Genomic DNA, 16,210 nt, shown 5'->3' on the forward strand with positions numbered 1-16,210 from the left:
TATTTAAATTAGTTAAAATTAATGAAATTTGCTGATATTAGAAAAAAATTAAACAAATATTCATATTTATCCACAATTAAATTATAATTAATTTATTATAAGTTAAACAAATTTTTAAATTAAACTACTTTTATAAATGTGAAAATCTACCTCCTCACATGCATTAGTTTGTAAAAATTTATAAAAGTAGTTTGGTCAGAAAAAAATTTGTATGACATACATAAGTTAGTAATAAGTCAATTAGAATAAATATGAGTTTTCACTCAATTTTTTTTTTGCTAATACCAATATGTTCAATAAATTTTAATTAATAGATAAATCTGTTTATTAGATAAAAATAAACATGAATAGTATTATAATTATTTCTTAAATAAAATGTGAAATCTAACATGTTTTTCCGTTTCGATAACTTTACTTGACCTTCAATTATACTGTACCAATATTTGTGTCGATTGTTCAAATATTTAATATATTCACGAGTAATAAAAATAATTTCAGCGTCAAGATCATTAATAACTCATACTCAAAATTCATAAAATTAATATTTCGACGTCTTATATTATATTAATAATTATACGGTGCGAATTTTTTTCCCCATAAAATCAAAGGTAAAATAGAAGAGATTCTCATGTGATTTGACTTAATTATAAATATTCTCTTATTGTTTAAAAATTATAAATACTATTTATAATTTTTTTAAATAATTAAAAATATTTTGTAATTATGATAAATTAAGGGAGCCAATTGCAATTTTATTTGTATTTTTAAGAGGAATAAAATGGTGGTGGTGCAATAGTGCAGTGAATATATTCCTTGGGAACATTCTAGAATTCTTTTCTCTATCTTTATTCTTTCTTCCTTTCTTAGACGCCACACGCTATCTTCAGAATCGTGCTTTCAATTTCCAGATGTCTGGATGCTTTTTGAGCCATGTATGTATGTATGTATGCATGCATGCATGATCTCCCCCTCCTGGAAGAGTATATGATTCCCCTTTTCATTGCTATGGTTCATCAAAGTTCACTCATTAATGGAATTCTGTTAACTTTACTCAACTCTTGACCGTGCTATGTTGATGAGATCAATACCTAAGCTGATTGTTCAGTTATCTGATATGTTCATAGTTAAACACAAACGTATAGCCAATAGTCCTACCCGCTTTCTTCTTGGAAAAAAGAAAGAAGGGTGGTAAAAGGTGGGGGGGCCTCCGTTTCGTGCTCCGTCCATCGACTCCCAACAAAAAATGAACTGACTTTTTGGAAAGTCGTCAACTTTTTTCCAGCTATTCTTGCTTGTTAAGGTAACTCAAGATCTTTTTATTGCAAATTTTCGTGTTCCTGCTCGTATTGTATTTTACATATACACGTTGCGATGTAAAAATATACGCCAATTGTGATCACGTGGAATGTGTTTCCATTGATCTGGAACCATTGCATGCATATTACACATGAGGGAGGCTACAATGCATTATCTTGTAATCATGTCAATATGACTTATTGACATATGATTTTGAAGTTGCGTTCGGATGGAAGGATTTAAATTTAAGGAAAAAGATTTGACGAAAGGACTAAACTCAGTTGAATTCGTTGGAATGGTTTGAAAATAACTCAAAATAGGAATTTAAAAATTTAAAATCCATCATAATATGACATTATCAGACAAGCTTAATCGATTTGTTATTATGAATGTAATATCATTTGCTCCGAATCTATTAAGCCAAACGCAACCTGATAGAACAAGAGTCCAAAGATGGCTAGTATTGTCTGTCAGCATGTCACTAAGAACACAAACATCATACAGTAAATGTGGAAAAGAGCAAATCTCTACTGCTCTAGCTAACAGAGATTCTAACCCCAAGGGGCTGTACTAACAATGACCGTCAGCGACAAGGATTCTGAACGACTTCATTACAAAGAATATCATCCAAACCAAACAACTTAAGTTATGACATAGCGGATTTCCAACTGATCGATGTGATGAACGTAACAAAGGACATGTTGCCAATGAGCACCAAGTAGTTTAGAAAATTGAAGATTCAAAAGTTTGAAACACTAACTGTATTCACAAAGATGGAGCAAGAGAAGATGCAGATGGAGAACTGAGTCACATCGTTTGAGGAGTGGACTGTCTTTGGACAATAGATACAATAACAGCCACATCGTCAAGCTTCCCACCAGTGTATCCAGCAAAACCGGCTGCTTGAGCTTCATCAGCGAATGGACTTCTCCCAGACATAGAACTACCAACATCTTGTGCTTTTGTTGCCAACAACTCTGCAATTTCCTGAAAGTTTTGATAAAAACCGTGAATCACGGACTGCGATGATTTTGACATGCACCCTAAGAATTCATGGATTCGTATTCTTAAATAATGTCCAATTTAAAATCGGCGAATTACCTAAGATGGAAACTTTTACTAAATTTAAGACGGAAATTATGGTGAGCTCTGCCTCACATTTACAAACATTTAATTAACATCTAATTCTTTCATTTCACCAACCAAACAAACAAACAGACACTTATTCTCAAGGATTCAAGATTTTTATCTTTTTTGTATGTTTTGCTCACTTGTGTGCAGCTTGTAGAGAATCATTTTTCTCCTCTAGGAAACTGCATATTTTCTGCAAGAACTACTGTACCTCCAGCTTTTTATCAGCTGCAAGTGAATTCACGACTATTGACGAAATTTCTTGGTCATATAAATTGTCGAGAAGTCCATCGGTTGCAGTGATGATCATATCATCTTCCTCTAAATCAACTCTGTACAACTGAAGCCAAAAGAAATCGAAAAAATAGTAACCACAATTCACGCAACAACTAATACAACTTTTACCCCTTTTTTTCCTAAATGCAATTCTTTTTTATAGTTTAGACAGAGCATACCTCAGCAAGATGAGAGGGGTCGTCGCCTGTTTCAATTCGCTTCGTGAAATGAAATGCATGGACCATAGGTGAAGATCTCTTGTAAACAGCACCATGCCGCAGAACAATAAATCCTGAGTCTCCAACATTGGCCACATGAAGATCCTGACCAACAAGTTGAGCAATCAAAACTGTTGAGGGCCCAGGATAGTGTGTTTCAGCAACACTGAGATTAAGCAATTCCATGGGATTGTTTAATGAATCTCCATTGTGATCAGCGATGAACTTTTCACAGTTTTTCATGAGCTCTCGAGCATAAACTCCTTGTTTGGTCCCTAAAGAGAAAGAACAGCATAATAGTTATCTTGACGTATTTTACTATTTTAGGATGCTGACTCAATTGGGATATCAAGAATTTTCTTCAGGATAAAACTGCCTTGTGTGAACTCACTGGCTGAAACTGGTTAATAGTTCAAAGACAGAAAACTTTCAAGAGTGGAAGATGCTAGAGAATTACAGTAAGTACTATGAGGATGGATACCTTCCAGTGACCACTGACCAACTCCATCAGCTACACCTAGCCATGTTTGACCAGCAATGAAATACGCATCCTCTCCACCTGTCAACACCTGGAATTTATTATTTTTTGAATTACTCACTCATACTGTTGTGACAACAGAAAGATAACTAACTAGTCACATTTTCAGTAAGAAATTTCCATTTAGTCCATATGTTGGCTAAAGCACTTAACTGGTTGATACAGCTGCAACAATTCCGTCTTCTCGATTTACACTTTAAACCATGCAAACTCAAACTTATGTATACATATATTATATATGTCAATAGTTTTAATAAAATGGACCTGAAACTTCCATCAGTGGCATATCTAGGAAAAAATTTAGGCTACTTTATTGCTGCTTGGTTTGATCCCTGTCCGTCTAGCATTAAATAAACCGATCTCTTGTAACTTAAATTATTTTAAGAAATGAAGATCAAACTTTTAAAACGCACAAAGAAACGAGAAGGAAATGAATGGAAATCAATCCCTGTGTTTTATTGATGTTGCAATAAGTTTTCACTAGGGGCATTATCTTTCTCAGACGGGTGCCAGCAAATGCCATAAGTAGTAAACCGGTGTCAGTTTCTAGTTCATGTTTAGCCCCTAGCCTCTAATAGAAACATTTTGGACTCACTTAAAGAAGTGGTTGCATAACATGGTTGAACTCTGAAATGGAGGCTAGAGTAAGAAGGAAATGGTCATGAGATACCTTAGAAGGATGCGGCAACAAAGCAGCACCGGAAGATAAAACAAAGTTCGTTTGCAAGATTTCCTGGCTGTTAAGAGCAATGTATCAGATGTCCACACATCTGATAAGGTGTTATTATCATGCAGAAATATTAGACATCAACTACCAAAGTAATCTTCTGAGGAATGGTATTCAATGACTTTGCACTCCCAAAAGTAGATACAATAAAACAAGTGATCAGATGTCAGATACAGGGTTTCAGTGATTAGCGGAGAATGCCTGGTTATCAATAATACAATGGATCACAAAAATGCAGGAAAGCAGATAAGGGCCGTGCCCAGGGACAAACCTCTCTGTAGCAGATTCAGTAGATTTCAGCTCTGTCAGTTCATGTCCTGATGCTTCTACAAGTTTACGACTCTGCAGATTGTCATTGACTTCTGTCCCTTCTGATTCGAGAATTAAGTTCTGAGGTACGTCATTAAGCTGTAAATATATTTTTGTAAGCACTCAGATTCTTTGTATGAGGGTAAAACAGATTACTTTTTTCTCAATGCTCAAATATCAATAGGATCAGTGGGCCAACTGCAAAATATCAAACATAAAATCTTCAAGTTATGAATAGGAACAGATGATGTGGATGTATTGCTAAATGATTGGTCATTTCCAGTACCATCACTATCTCTTCTAAGTCATATAAGTTGTAGGTGACATGTAGTTATAGTTATAGGATGGAGCCTAAAGAATTTTGGTGAGCACAGACTCAACATTTCTTAGTCCTGGTTTGTTTTACTAAATTCATGCTTTTAGCTAAAAGAACTAATGTGCACATTGCCAAATAAATGAGACAATTATGATATGGTATGTGTTTGAGACTTGTCAAATGGTTCAACTAACCACTGTTAGGCTCTCAGCTCCATCATCTTCCGCAGATTCTTCCGAAATGTCAGTACCAGTTTCCTCATCAAGCATCGGTTCAGCTTTCAACTGAGGAGACACAGTATTTAAGGGGATCACAGCACTTTCGCTTCCATCTTCAACAATCTCGTTCAGCACCCCACTCTCAGTTCCGGACTCCTCAGCCTCATTGGGAATAGGAGGGTATTTGGCCTCAGTGTCATTCATGTCATTTTCATTGCTATCACTATCTACCACAGTTGTCATCCCAAGGGCCCCAGTTTGATTCATTTCACTGTCACCTCCCTTTCCCTTTGTCAAATCTTGCACCCGAGCTTGCAAATTCTGATCCTCAATCTCTTGAGACAAACTTATAGCTGTTTGTGACTGAGGGGGCGGAGACTCCAAGTCATTTTCTATACTTTCTCTACCACCTTCAACGCTTTCGTTTTGCATCTCGCTTTCCAAATTCTGATGTTCAGAATCTGCAGATGCATCCGTAGTAAGAACACTCTCTATACTAGCCTGAAAAACATCATTGTCAGGTACAGCAGTAATTGGCTTGGGCATTAAGGAAATCAATGTGGTTGACTCAGCAGTATCCCTTTCCAACAATTCCACCTCAGTACTAATATTCTCCATTTCAGAACTCTTGCCAAGTATGGAGGCATCCGTTGGACTTGAATCCCCACATTCCTCATTCAGAACTTCCTCCACGTTTCCAGTGTGCTCCATGACAAAACCAGGAGTAGAAGTAACGCCAACAGTCTCCTCTTCCAATACTTCCACCGTAGCAACACTATTCCCATTTTCAGAATTCTCATCAAGTATAGAAGCCTTGGCCACCAGACTTGAATCCTCATGCTCCCCATTCAGATCTTCCTCCACATTCCCGACATGCTCTATGTCAATATCAGGCGGAGAAATAACTTCTATATCTTTACTTGAATTCAAAACGGGCAATTCACTGTCATTTGAACCTTCCAATAATTTCTCACGCGAGTCATTGTCTACTTGAATGACACTAATGCTTCCACTGCTAATAACTATTGAATCAGTCCGATCAGCCACCTCAGTCAAGCCAGAGCTGGTTACCTCTCTATCTGCTTTCTTCACAATTACCTCTGCTTCATGATCACCGTCCAAAACCTTCACCACAGTATATCCGTCTTCCCCTTCCCTTTCTATCTCCTCCTTCACAGTCTTGGACTCTTCCATTTTCACATTTTTTGCAGCTTCACTTGGATCCCCAAACCGAAACAAAAGACTACCATCCGCATGCTCTGCCAAGACAATCAACAAAAACCAGAAGATCACAAACAAGAATTCCACAAAAAACTGGAGCTTTATTTCTTTTCCAATTTTACTTTTGCTGAGGTCCTCGCATTGTCACCCGAGTTCCATTCACCAAGAAACAAAAAACAAACCACCAAGAGAACAAGAAAGCAAGAAGCAGATTAACAAATAGCAGGAACAAACAAACTCCAAGAAAAACTAAAAGAAAAGGCCTATATTACCATAATTCAACAGAAAGGAAATCACATAAGACTGTAAAAAACAAGAATGTGAGGACAACGATGAGGAGCAAAAGGCATACCGTGAGTTGAAATGACATCAAAGTTTGGAGAAGAGGGTCTGGAGAACAGAGTGAGATGAAGTGGTCTTCTTTTTATTCCATTAATTCTTAAACTGTGGGAGGGAACAAGTGCAGAAGAACAGTAATGCTTTGGAGCCAAAAACAAATGAAATTTAAAGTTGGTGTTAAGAGATTGAAAATCCAAGAAACTGCAGAAAAGATCAGCCATTGCTGCTGCTGACAAAAGGGCTGTTGAGTGTATGTTACATAATTACAAGGAGAAAATTATTATTAGTGGTATGTGGAGAGTTTCTGCTGAGTTTGGGAAAATCTGTGTGTGTGTGGATGGAGAGAAGAGGCGAAAAATTTAAGGGCTGTTTGTGTTTGGAACAAGTGGATAAAGAGAGAAGGTCTGGAAAGAGCTATTTCTGTCTACAAAATAACATATTACGTGCAATTTCATGGCAAATAATATCAGTCTTCGCTTGGAAAACTCTATTATTTTTTCAAAGGCTGAAATACATTTTTTACCTTGTAAAATTTAGTTTAATTATAACTACAATATATTTATTTGAAAATTTATGCATATTAATTTTTTCTTTTTTTAGTCTAATTACACTATATCCTCTATAAAAATATAATATAACGTTTTTTCCCCAAAAATCTTTCAAAATAACACTTACATTCTTTAATAACTTTTCGTTTATAATTATCCACCTTTCTATTAGAGTCTGAACAAAAAATATGGACGTCAACAAAAAAATTTATATAAACTTTACCTTTCATTTATATAAAAATAATATACATAAAGTTATAATAGTGTAATAATAATAAATTATTATTCTTAAATTATAATTATTGCATAACAAATAACTATCATGAATGAAAAAACCAATCATTTTTTAATTTTGAATCTTGGATGTTTGGAGATAGTATTTATCTTGATGTCGGACACGTGGTTCCAAGATTTATGCCAACACGATAGTCGCAAATCAAGAAATTAGTGACTTATGTTTTTTACCAGCCAGATCTAGCTGGCATATGACCGCATTGGCGCCCTTTTTAGGGTGAGCTAACACTTTGTCCGTAGATTAATGTTGACACATCGTTTGCAGTGGATGGGCCGTGGGCTTGTTGATTTGGACTTGTGACCGAGACTGGGTTGGTTCGCCTGACGTTCAGCTCACTGACAACAAGTGGGCTAGCAAGGTTTGGGTTTGTTGCCATAAACATCCGGTATCATTGTCAATAAATTGTACAGAAAGCTAAATAAAAAGTAAAATTAGAAATTTATGTCAATATTTTACTAAAATGTTAATATTTTTCGTCCAAACTTCAACATAAATGATACAATTTTAAACAAAAAGTACCAGTATAATTTCAAAATAAAAAATTAGAAAAATTATAATTTTACATTTTCAAGAGAGATCTAAATTAAATCAACCCTAATTTTAAAAATGGGTTTAATGAATTTATCCCCATGTGATATTGCAAATGATCAAATTACTCCTTGTAAAAATAAATAGCAATTTATGCCCCTGTATTTTGTGAAAAAAAAACCAATTTACCCCCTGTCTAGGGAGGTAAAATGCTTAATTTTAAAAAGTACGATGGGGTAAATTGCTATATTTTAAAAAATAAGGAGGTATAAATTGCTAATTTTTTTATAGAAAAATAATTTGCACATTTACAATATCACGGGCGATAAATTATAATTTTTCCCTTTAAAAACAGTGTGAACAGTGAAAGCGGGCATGATTCCGAATATTTTTGTAAGGCGAACATCAATTTTTAACAAAAATTTTACAACAAGATTAAGAAAGGAAAAGGAGACCAAAAACATTAAATTTTGTTGGTGGGATTGAAGTAGTAGCACGTCTGGCTATCAACAACTCTAGAACTGTGTACTTTGCTCATGTATTTTTGCACATCAATTCCCAACTCAGAGATACTGAAAATTAAGCCCAAAAAATCCCAAGAATTACGAGCCCTTCCAACACAAGAACTTGTTTGGATGAAGCTGTCCACGTGGATGGAACCCCTGTGGAAGGTGTGGATTAACATGCTGATCTCATTGGTCAGAAACCTATCCACTGGAGTTGCCTAGATTTTGTTCAAGATTTCACTTATCCTACTTGGCTCCCACACTGCTCTCCTTTTGATTCCCTTTAAGTCCAAACTCATAGCTACTGACTGTCTCTTAGATTTTGGCTTTCAAGCTCTAATTAGCTATATCTAGAGAGAAACAAGGATGGCTTCCACTTCTGCTGCATTGGTAAATGGCTTGGGATCTGCCTTCTTGACCGGTGGCAAGAAGAGCCAGGCCTTGTTGACCGCCCCCGTTGCCGCCAGGGCCGGCGGTGATGCGCCTACCAAGAGGTTCATCGTGGTGGCTGCCGCCCCAAAGAAGTCTTGGATCCCGGCTGTTAAGGGTGGTGGTAACTTGATTGACCCTGAGTGGCTGGATGGCTCGTAAGTCATTTTTCAATGTTTTTGTGATCTTTGATGAAATAGTTTCAATTGGTTGATGATTGTATGATGAACCAACTGCAGGCTCCCGGGCGACTACGGTTTCGACCCGCTAGGCCTAGGAAAGGATCCAGCGTTCTTGAAATGGTACAGGGAGGCTGAGCTGATCCATGGCCGCTGGGCGATGGCTGCTGTGGTTGGCATCTTTGTCGGCCAGGCATGGAGTGGCATCCCCTGGTTTGAGGCCGGTGCAGCTCCTGGCGCGGTCGCTCCATTCTCGTTTGGCACTCTCCTCGGGACTCAGCTCCTGCTCATGGGGTGGGTGGAGAGCAAGAGATGGGTGGATTTCTTCAACCCTGAGTCGCAGTCCGTGGAATGGGCTACTCCCTGGTCAAGAACTGCCGAGAATTTTGCGAATGCAACGGGTGATCAAGGGTACCCTGGCGGCAAATTCTTTGATCCCTTGAGCCTTGCTGGTACACTGAAGGATGGAGTTTACATCCCTGACACTGAAAAGCTGGAGAGATTGAAGGTTGCGGAGATTAAGCATGCTAGGATTGCCATGTTGGCCATGCTCATCTTCTACTTTGAGGCAGGGCAAGGGAAAACACCCCTTGGAGCCCTTGGCTTGTAAACTGTTGTATAAAGGAAAGTTGGCAATTTAGAGAGCAAAATTGGAGATGGATTGATCATTCATGCTTTGAGATTCCCCTCAAGAAAATCTATACTTCTGTAGTTTTTGTCCGATTACATACATTATTGCATAATGAACGAGTTATCATCAATTATATAACGATCATCAGTCACCAATCACGGTACAAGTAGAACAACACATATGCAACTAACAAGGCCTATGCATGTAAAGTTCACGATACATTAGGATGACCGTGAATGTCTTCAACTCAGAGGAAAGGAAAATCGATGAATTGGGAATTTGAGCAATACAAGTCTAAAATTTTGAGTTTTCGAATGAACATTAGTCTCCAGCTCCTAGACAATGGTAAAGCAGTCTTCATTCTCCGCATAATAAACATACAAGGATGAGAAAATAAAAAGGGAAGAGGAAAACTATCAATTGGTGTTGCAAAAATATGACGGTGTTCTGGTGCATCATTCGCTCCCCATAGCCATCAAGAATTCACCCTCGCAAACCACTTCGCCCCCTACATATGCTTTTCCTTCCATCTTTGCTATTCCAAAGCGTTTCTGCAGCTTGATGAGGTTCATTCTCATCACTAAGGTGTCTCCTGCAATTACTGGCTTTCTGAATCGCACTTTGTCAATTCCGGCAAAGAAGAAATTATCACGTGAACCTCCCACTTCTGGTTGTAGCATAACCAAGCCACCAACCTGAGCCATTGCCTATATAAAGCAGTAACACATTCATCAGTAAGTCCTGCGAAAACATACAAGCCTGGGACAAGAGGCGTTATGGGAAGTAACTTGGTGTACGAAACAGTAGTTACAGCATGCTACCACTATCACTATTCTCCATTAAATTTAAGCCAATAATAAAAAAAAATAACACTGCTACAATTAAACCTCACTTTTGAAGAATTATTATATTGAAAAGAAGCGACTTAGTCACCTAAATCTAGCTACGTGGCTGGACATCGGATCTTGCACTAAGCTCAAAAGAAGTCGAGTGTGGACTCAAACTTTACCTTCATCTAACTAGCTTTACGCACTTCATCATCTCACCTTAGTAGATAAGCATGCATCAACCACATGGTATTCACCAAGTAAACTTATTTAAGCAACTTTTCTCAATGGGAGAACTAGGACAAGAAATTAAACTCTGAAGCATTAGTCTCATTGAAAAACAAAGTATTATTTGTATAGTTCCTCTAAAAAGAGTAATTAACTTTCCTTCAAATATTAAACATTGTACTCCTCTCCCTCAAGCTTTCACTCATAGGCTGCCTAGATTTTTATAAGGCAATAGAGAACGAAATGAAATCACTAGAATAGGTGCACTCTGGAGGAGAAATAATGAATGACCCACAGATAGAAGGTTTTAAGCCATCTTACAACAGCTTTCCACTTTCTCCCCTGAATTGTTCATGTTCTAGGACAGATGATCAGATAGCATCCGGCAATGTGTGGTTAGACTTGAACTAAAAGCAACAAAGAAATATTTGAAGTCTCTTTTTATTTAGGAAAAGGGAATCTCAGAACTATCTCCAATGGAGATCTTTCACACAACATAAGTTATTCCCCATAACTCGTGTACAATTGTGTGTTCATGTAATTTGCACACAATTCAAAATTCAAGACAAATCCTTAAAATTGTGTGTTTTTTCCTCTATGACTTATTTATACACTAGCAATCACAATGCAATGTGTTTGGTACATCAAAGACTCCCAGCATTCAGACATATCAGACAATCATGATTAGCATGAAATGACATCAATCGTGCATGAACCACCCAACACCAATGCATTGGAGATGATTCAAACAACCATAATCACGCGCGATGAAAGAAAAGTTACTTTGTGGTCCAGATAAGAGTAATAAGCAATATGTGACATTTTTATCTTATTTTGGAAGAAACGTGATAGTTTACCTCAACCATTAGCACGCCAGGCATAATCGGCCTCTCAGGGAAGTGCCCAGGAAAGAAATTATCATTTATGGTCACATTCTTGATAGCCACAGCTGACACGCCAGGTTTGTACTCAATCACTCTATCCACAAGCAAAAACGGAAATCTACAACCCAAAACACAAAACCCAAATGATAAATCGAATCAACATTAACATAACATCCAAATGAACCCTTATCAAGATTAGCTCAGGCCGTCAATCGAACATGTTTACACTAACCGGTGAGGCAAAATTTCACGAATCTGATTAATGTCCATAACTGTGGGAAATGCAGGGTACTCTGAAAAAAGAAAAATCACAAAAACACATAAAACTCAAACCCATAAAAGTGAAGAAAACAAGACCAAAGAATCAAGATTTCATACTCAATTCAATTGGGGTTTCTGCAGAGTCGGGGGAGGGAGCGCAGTTGGCAATAAAGCTTTTGTGGGCCTTCTTGAAATGGGTCGAGACGACATGGGATCTGGAGATAACACGAGGTTCCTTCAAGGAAACAGAGAAAGGCAGAGGCGTATCAACGCTCTTCTTAGGATTTCTCGATGGTGAAGAAGTGAGAGATGATAACAAAGACTGGGAGATAACTGCGGAAGCCATTTTCGAGCGAATCCTGAGTCGAGAGATTTGTTTAAGTAGAATGCAGAGGTAGAAGAAGGTAGGGAGGACGACGTAAACGAGGTAGGAATTGGTTGGTTTTTTTAGGTGTATCCGCAGGCTGGAAGTCTGGCTCTGGCTAGTGAAATGAAGTGAAGTGGGCGGAGAAATTCATGAATTGGACAGCAGCAACAGCTACAAGGGTAAAGGCAATTTATGTAGTGCGATTGTTCCAATCTACAATTTATGTTATGGGGCTATCAACGTGGGAAATCAACAACTTCTCCCAACTCCTAAGCCTAAATCCATATCGCTATGTTTGTTTTTATTTTTAAGTTATTTTCGATACGAGTCAAAATATATTTAATGTTTGTCATCATTCAAAAACATCTTATCTAAGTATTTTAAATTGCTTTAGCATAAATACATACATATATATATACACATACATATACATAAATATATAAAAAAGACATGATTTGACTATGAATTGACAATAAAAAGTAATTTTTGTCTCCCAAAATACAACATTAAACATACAATACTTATTTTAAATTATCTTAAAAAACAAATCCAAACATACATACTATCTCTAATACACACTTATTTATCTTTATTTTTCTCTCTTTATTTCCACAAAATACAACAAAATACTCAAAAAACGAATCCAAACATTATGTATGTTTTTTTGAAGGAGAGTGATTGCATTGGTACCAACAAATGTTGCCACATACCCTATTTTTTAGAAATAGAGTATGTTGCGACACACCAAATAAATAAAAATATCAAATTTAACATCTTTTATATATATATAAAAATGGTTGGATAGTTGTGATGGTGGTGGTGGTGAATTGCATTTGGAACCAAAATATATATATATTTTAAATAAACATTGTGTGAAAAAACTATTAGATTAAATAAATGCATCAATTTTTATCTATACCAAATATTTAATTTCGTAATTAAAATTGAGATGGTTTTCTATCACTCAAATATAATGATCAATTTTTTTTATTAATTAGTTTTAAATGCAAACATTACATTAATGTGCAAGGGCAATTCGGTCATTTACAGGAGAGTCATAAAATTTATATATCCAGTAAATGAAAGGCTGTCCCGATCAACAGTGGTGGTCCATTGCACTGCAACACTTGCTCAAAGCCTCCCGTCTCCTCAACAGACTAAAAACTGATAAGCCTCAGAATATTCCCTTCACCGGAGAGGCGGAGCCTCACCGATCTCCTCCACCACCACCATGGACTTGAACTTCCACCTCCACGGAGGCTCTCCCTCCTCCTCCACCTCCTCTTCCGACCACCACCGCCGCCCCAACAACAATTCCTCTCCAACCCCCCCAAACGGCCACTCCTCTGACCCTATGCACTCCTGGTGGGAGTCCATCTCCAAAGCTCGCTCCCGCATCCACCTCCTCTCTTCTCTTTTGCCCTCTTCCCCTGATGATGAAGATCCTCTTTCATCCCTTGCCGACACCGACCGCCCTGCGCGTTCTCTTCTCCTCTCGTCCGCCGCCTACTCTTCTGTCTCCGCCGCCCTGTACTCTCCCTCATCCGGCTCTGGCGACGATCCTCTCTGCCACTGGCTTTATGATACTTATCTCTCCTCTGACCCTGACCTACGCCTCGTCGTTTTATCCTACCTCCCGCTTATCTCCTCCATCTACCTCCATCGTATCCACTATCCCCCGTTGGATATTCCAGTCTCTCTCTCCGGTTTCGAAGCTGTACTCTTAGCTCTCTACTCTTCCGAAACCAAAGCACGCAACGGCAAGCCTGTCACTATTACAATTCCTGATCTGTCTCAGCCCTCGCTCTATCACTCCCCTCGCAATCCTGTTAAATCTTCAAACCCTACTTCTAAGTCTAGTAAACCTTTGGTCGGGGTTCTGTCGCCTCCTTTGGAGCCGCAGATCGCTGTTAAATCCACTAAACGCGCCTGCATTGTTGGGGTTGCTCTCGATTGCTATTATAAGCAGATCTCCCAGATGCCCAGTTGGTCAAAGCTTGACTTCTGCAAGTTTGCTTCTGTTTGGGCTGGGCAGGATTGCCCTTGTACATCAGATTTCGACCAAAAACCTGAGAATTTTGTCGAAAAGAATGGCCGGTATGAGAATGACAATGGGTTTGGGGATGATATTAGGGTTGAGGCGGATGAGATTGAAAATGTGGCGGAAAGAGTCAAAGATTTGGATATTGTGGATGATAATTCAGCGGAAGTGGGAGGGAAGGATGCAAGAATTCCCCTGCCATGGGAATTATTGCAGCCCGTTTTGAGGATTTTAGGACATTGTTTGCTGGGGCCACTGAATGTAGAGGAGGTGAAGGATGCAGCATCAGTGGCAGTGCGGCGACTGTATGCTAGGGCTTCGCATGATCTGGTTCCACAAGCAATTCTTGCAACAAGGAGTTTGATTCAACTTGATATGGGGGCACGTGAAGCAGCCAAGGCAGCAGCTACAGCGGCTGCTAATGCTTCCGGTTCAAATGCTAACACTCCCAGTAAGGCCAAGAAACCCGAGATACTTTTGGTCTCCAAGTGAGAATTTATTGCGAGAATTTATGCGGTTTGTGTAAATCATGACTATTAGTATACATATAACTATATTATTTGTATCTACGACTATGAATGTGTTAACTTTGAAGAGATAGATGCACCCAAGATGCTTTGTAAGCCTATGATTTGCTATTAATTTGATTTCAATCAGTTCTCTTTGAAATTTTGTCGTTTGTTCTGGGCGTATTATTGTTACTATTGCTTATTCGGCTGTTTTGCCTGCGGGATACATGCATTCAAATGCTTTTTGTAACTTACTGAACTGCCTCATTTTAGGCATCATTGTTTCTGTGAAGCTAGATATCTTGACATGCTGGCCTCATTATATGTAAATTGCTTCAAGTCAGATTGATAATGAGCGAATGAATATAGTTTGTCTAGTTATGTTTTTTGTACCTCTTCTAGAACAATTGTCAACGAGCGGAAGCTCAAAACAAAAGGTAAGACAAAGGGAGATTGACACATTTCAATGGATAAGCCATTTTTTCTTGTTTTGGCATTGATACTGTAGGCAATAATGTGTTTCACCCTTTTCGCTTCTCAACTGTGAGTTTGGTATAGTTATTTGTCTTTCTATGAGGGATGAGTAACCCTATTCTGGTCCTTCTTGTATGTTCATCTGGTTGGCTTAAAGCATACTCTTCTAGGAGGTTAGAGGCCACTTTTAAGATTCTTTATATTTGAACAAGCTTGCCAAAACCTATCAATATTATAGCTAGTACGAACAGTTTTACTCTGTTCAGAAGTGCAAAACTAAAACCAAATGAGCTTTACATAACATTTGATATTCACATCAAGGACAAACCAGAACCATAGCCATCTAATGACAACTACAAATATTACATTTGTTTTGATGGCTATCTTTAGGACAACTAGACAAGCTAAGGGAATAATTCTGAGATAGTCCAGGATCCTTCTTCTGTACCGTATTTAAACTAAGAAGGGAGAAAGATCAATGAAAAATGGAGAAAATGGTAGTTTACTTAATGAGCTTCCTAACTTCCACTCTCTTGGAGCAATTTCTTACTGAACATTAGCGCATAGTAACTTTACTGGTTGAGGATTTGGTCTCACCGGAAGGGGTAAAAGTACAAAAGACGATAAAGTTTAGTGTCTGTTGATACCAGAAGGGTTAAAAGAACAAAAGATCTTAAAACTGAAGTTAATTAGTTCAGTGTCTATTGATATATCATATGCTGATTAAACTTGTTTTCTGCACTTATTTGGAGTAGAATAAATAGTGAAAGGAACGGGTTTAGCCAGAATTGCTACCTGGCTTGTAGAACTTGTTCAAAACTATCTCAGAGGAAGTAGATGTGATTAACTAACCAATATCACGAAACAAATTTTATGCTGAAACCATGCGGAGATTTTGGTACTTCCCAGAATAC

The 16,210-nt window shown here is 37.9% G+C and overlaps 4 protein-coding genes across 6 annotated transcripts; 2 read left to right on the top strand and 2 right to left on the bottom strand.

The window, feature by feature from the left end:
- On the bottom strand, positions 1,732 to 6,997 carry LOC105169204 (probable protein phosphatase 2C 62). 3 transcript variants are annotated; one of them, XM_011089546.2, is made up of 8 exons: positions 6,603 to 6,996; positions 5,006 to 6,288; positions 4,458 to 4,594; positions 4,130 to 4,196; positions 3,403 to 3,490; positions 2,883 to 3,196; positions 2,639 to 2,767; positions 1,732 to 2,283 (listed from the first exon to the last, which is right to left on the bottom strand). In XM_011089546.2, exons 1-8 carry the CDS (start codon positions 6,808 to 6,810, stop codon positions 2,104 to 2,106), a joined length of 2,406 nt encoding a protein of 801 aa, XP_011087848.1. In that variant the 5' UTR covers positions 6,811 to 6,996; the 3' UTR covers positions 1,732 to 2,103. The 3 variants fall into 3 exon arrangements, 2 of the variants coding, with proteins under 2 accessions (XP_011087848.1, XP_011087849.1); XR_848395.2 differs by having other exon boundaries at positions 2,212 to 2,283; positions 2,568 to 2,767; XM_011089547.2 differs by lacking the exon at positions 2,639 to 2,767 and having other exon boundaries at positions 6,603 to 6,997.
- Positions 8,756 to 9,818, top strand: LOC105169208 (chlorophyll a-b binding protein CP24 10A, chloroplastic). The gene is made up of 2 exons (XM_011089551.2): positions 8,756 to 9,053; positions 9,135 to 9,818. The coding sequence occupies exons 1-2, from the start codon at positions 8,833 to 8,835 to the stop codon at positions 9,682 to 9,684; spliced, it is 771 nt and encodes a 256-aa protein (XP_011087853.1). The 5' UTR covers positions 8,756 to 8,832; the 3' UTR covers positions 9,685 to 9,818.
- Positions 9,953 to 12,465, bottom strand: LOC105169209 (3-hydroxyacyl-[acyl-carrier-protein] dehydratase FabZ-like). The gene is made up of 4 exons (XM_011089553.2): positions 12,023 to 12,465; positions 11,877 to 11,937; positions 11,618 to 11,762; positions 9,953 to 10,412 (listed from the first exon to the last, which is right to left on the bottom strand). The coding sequence occupies exons 1-4, from the start codon at positions 12,249 to 12,251 to the stop codon at positions 10,161 to 10,163; spliced, it is 687 nt and encodes a 228-aa protein (XP_011087855.1). The 5' UTR covers positions 12,252 to 12,465; the 3' UTR covers positions 9,953 to 10,160.
- On the top strand, positions 13,358 to 14,992 carry LOC105169210. Its single transcript, XM_011089554.2, has one exon. It carries the CDS (start codon positions 13,504 to 13,506, stop codon positions 14,803 to 14,805), a length of 1,302 nt encoding a protein of 433 aa, XP_011087856.1. The 5' UTR covers positions 13,358 to 13,503; the 3' UTR covers positions 14,806 to 14,992.

The sequence above is a fragment of the Sesamum indicum genome, linkage group LG8 (genome assembly GCF_000512975.1).
Source record: "Sesamum indicum cultivar Zhongzhi No. 13 linkage group LG8, S_indicum_v1.0, whole genome shotgun sequence".
Lineage (NCBI taxonomy): Eukaryota > Viridiplantae > Streptophyta > Magnoliopsida > Lamiales > Pedaliaceae > Sesamum > Sesamum indicum.

Coding starts and splice junctions, on each gene's coding strand:
- LOC105169209 (XM_011089553.2), bottom strand. CDS start 12,251: ATGGCTTCCGCAGTTATCTCCCAGTCTTTGTTATCATCTCTCACTTCT. Junction 11,938..12,022: donor AGAAACCCCAATTGAATTGA/GTATGAAATCTT, acceptor TTCTTTTTTCAG/AGTACCCTGCATTTCCCACA. Junction 11,763..11,876: donor CGTGAAATTTTGCCTCACCG/GTTAGTGTAAAC, acceptor TTTGGGTTGTAG/ATTTCCGTTTTTGCTTGTGG.
- LOC105169210 (XM_011089554.2), top strand. CDS start 13,504: ATGGACTTGAACTTCCACCTCCACGGAGGCTCTCCCTCCTCCTCCACC.
- LOC105169204 (XM_011089546.2), bottom strand. CDS start 6,810: ATGGCTGATCTTTTCTGCAGTTTCTTGGATTTTCAATCTCTTAACACC. Junction 6,289..6,602: donor TGATGTCATTTCAACTCACG/GTATGCCTTTTG, acceptor TTGTCTTGGCAG/AGCATGCGGATGGTAGTCTT. Junction 4,595..5,005: donor GAGCTGAGAGCCTAACAGTG/GTTAGTTGAACC, acceptor ATATATTTACAG/CTTAATGACGTACCTCAGAA.
- LOC105169208 (XM_011089551.2), top strand. CDS start 8,833: ATGGCTTCCACTTCTGCTGCATTGGTAAATGGCTTGGGATCTGCCTTC. Junction 9,054..9,134: donor CCTGAGTGGCTGGATGGCTC/GTAAGTCATTTT, acceptor AACCAACTGCAG/GCTCCCGGGCGACTACGGTT.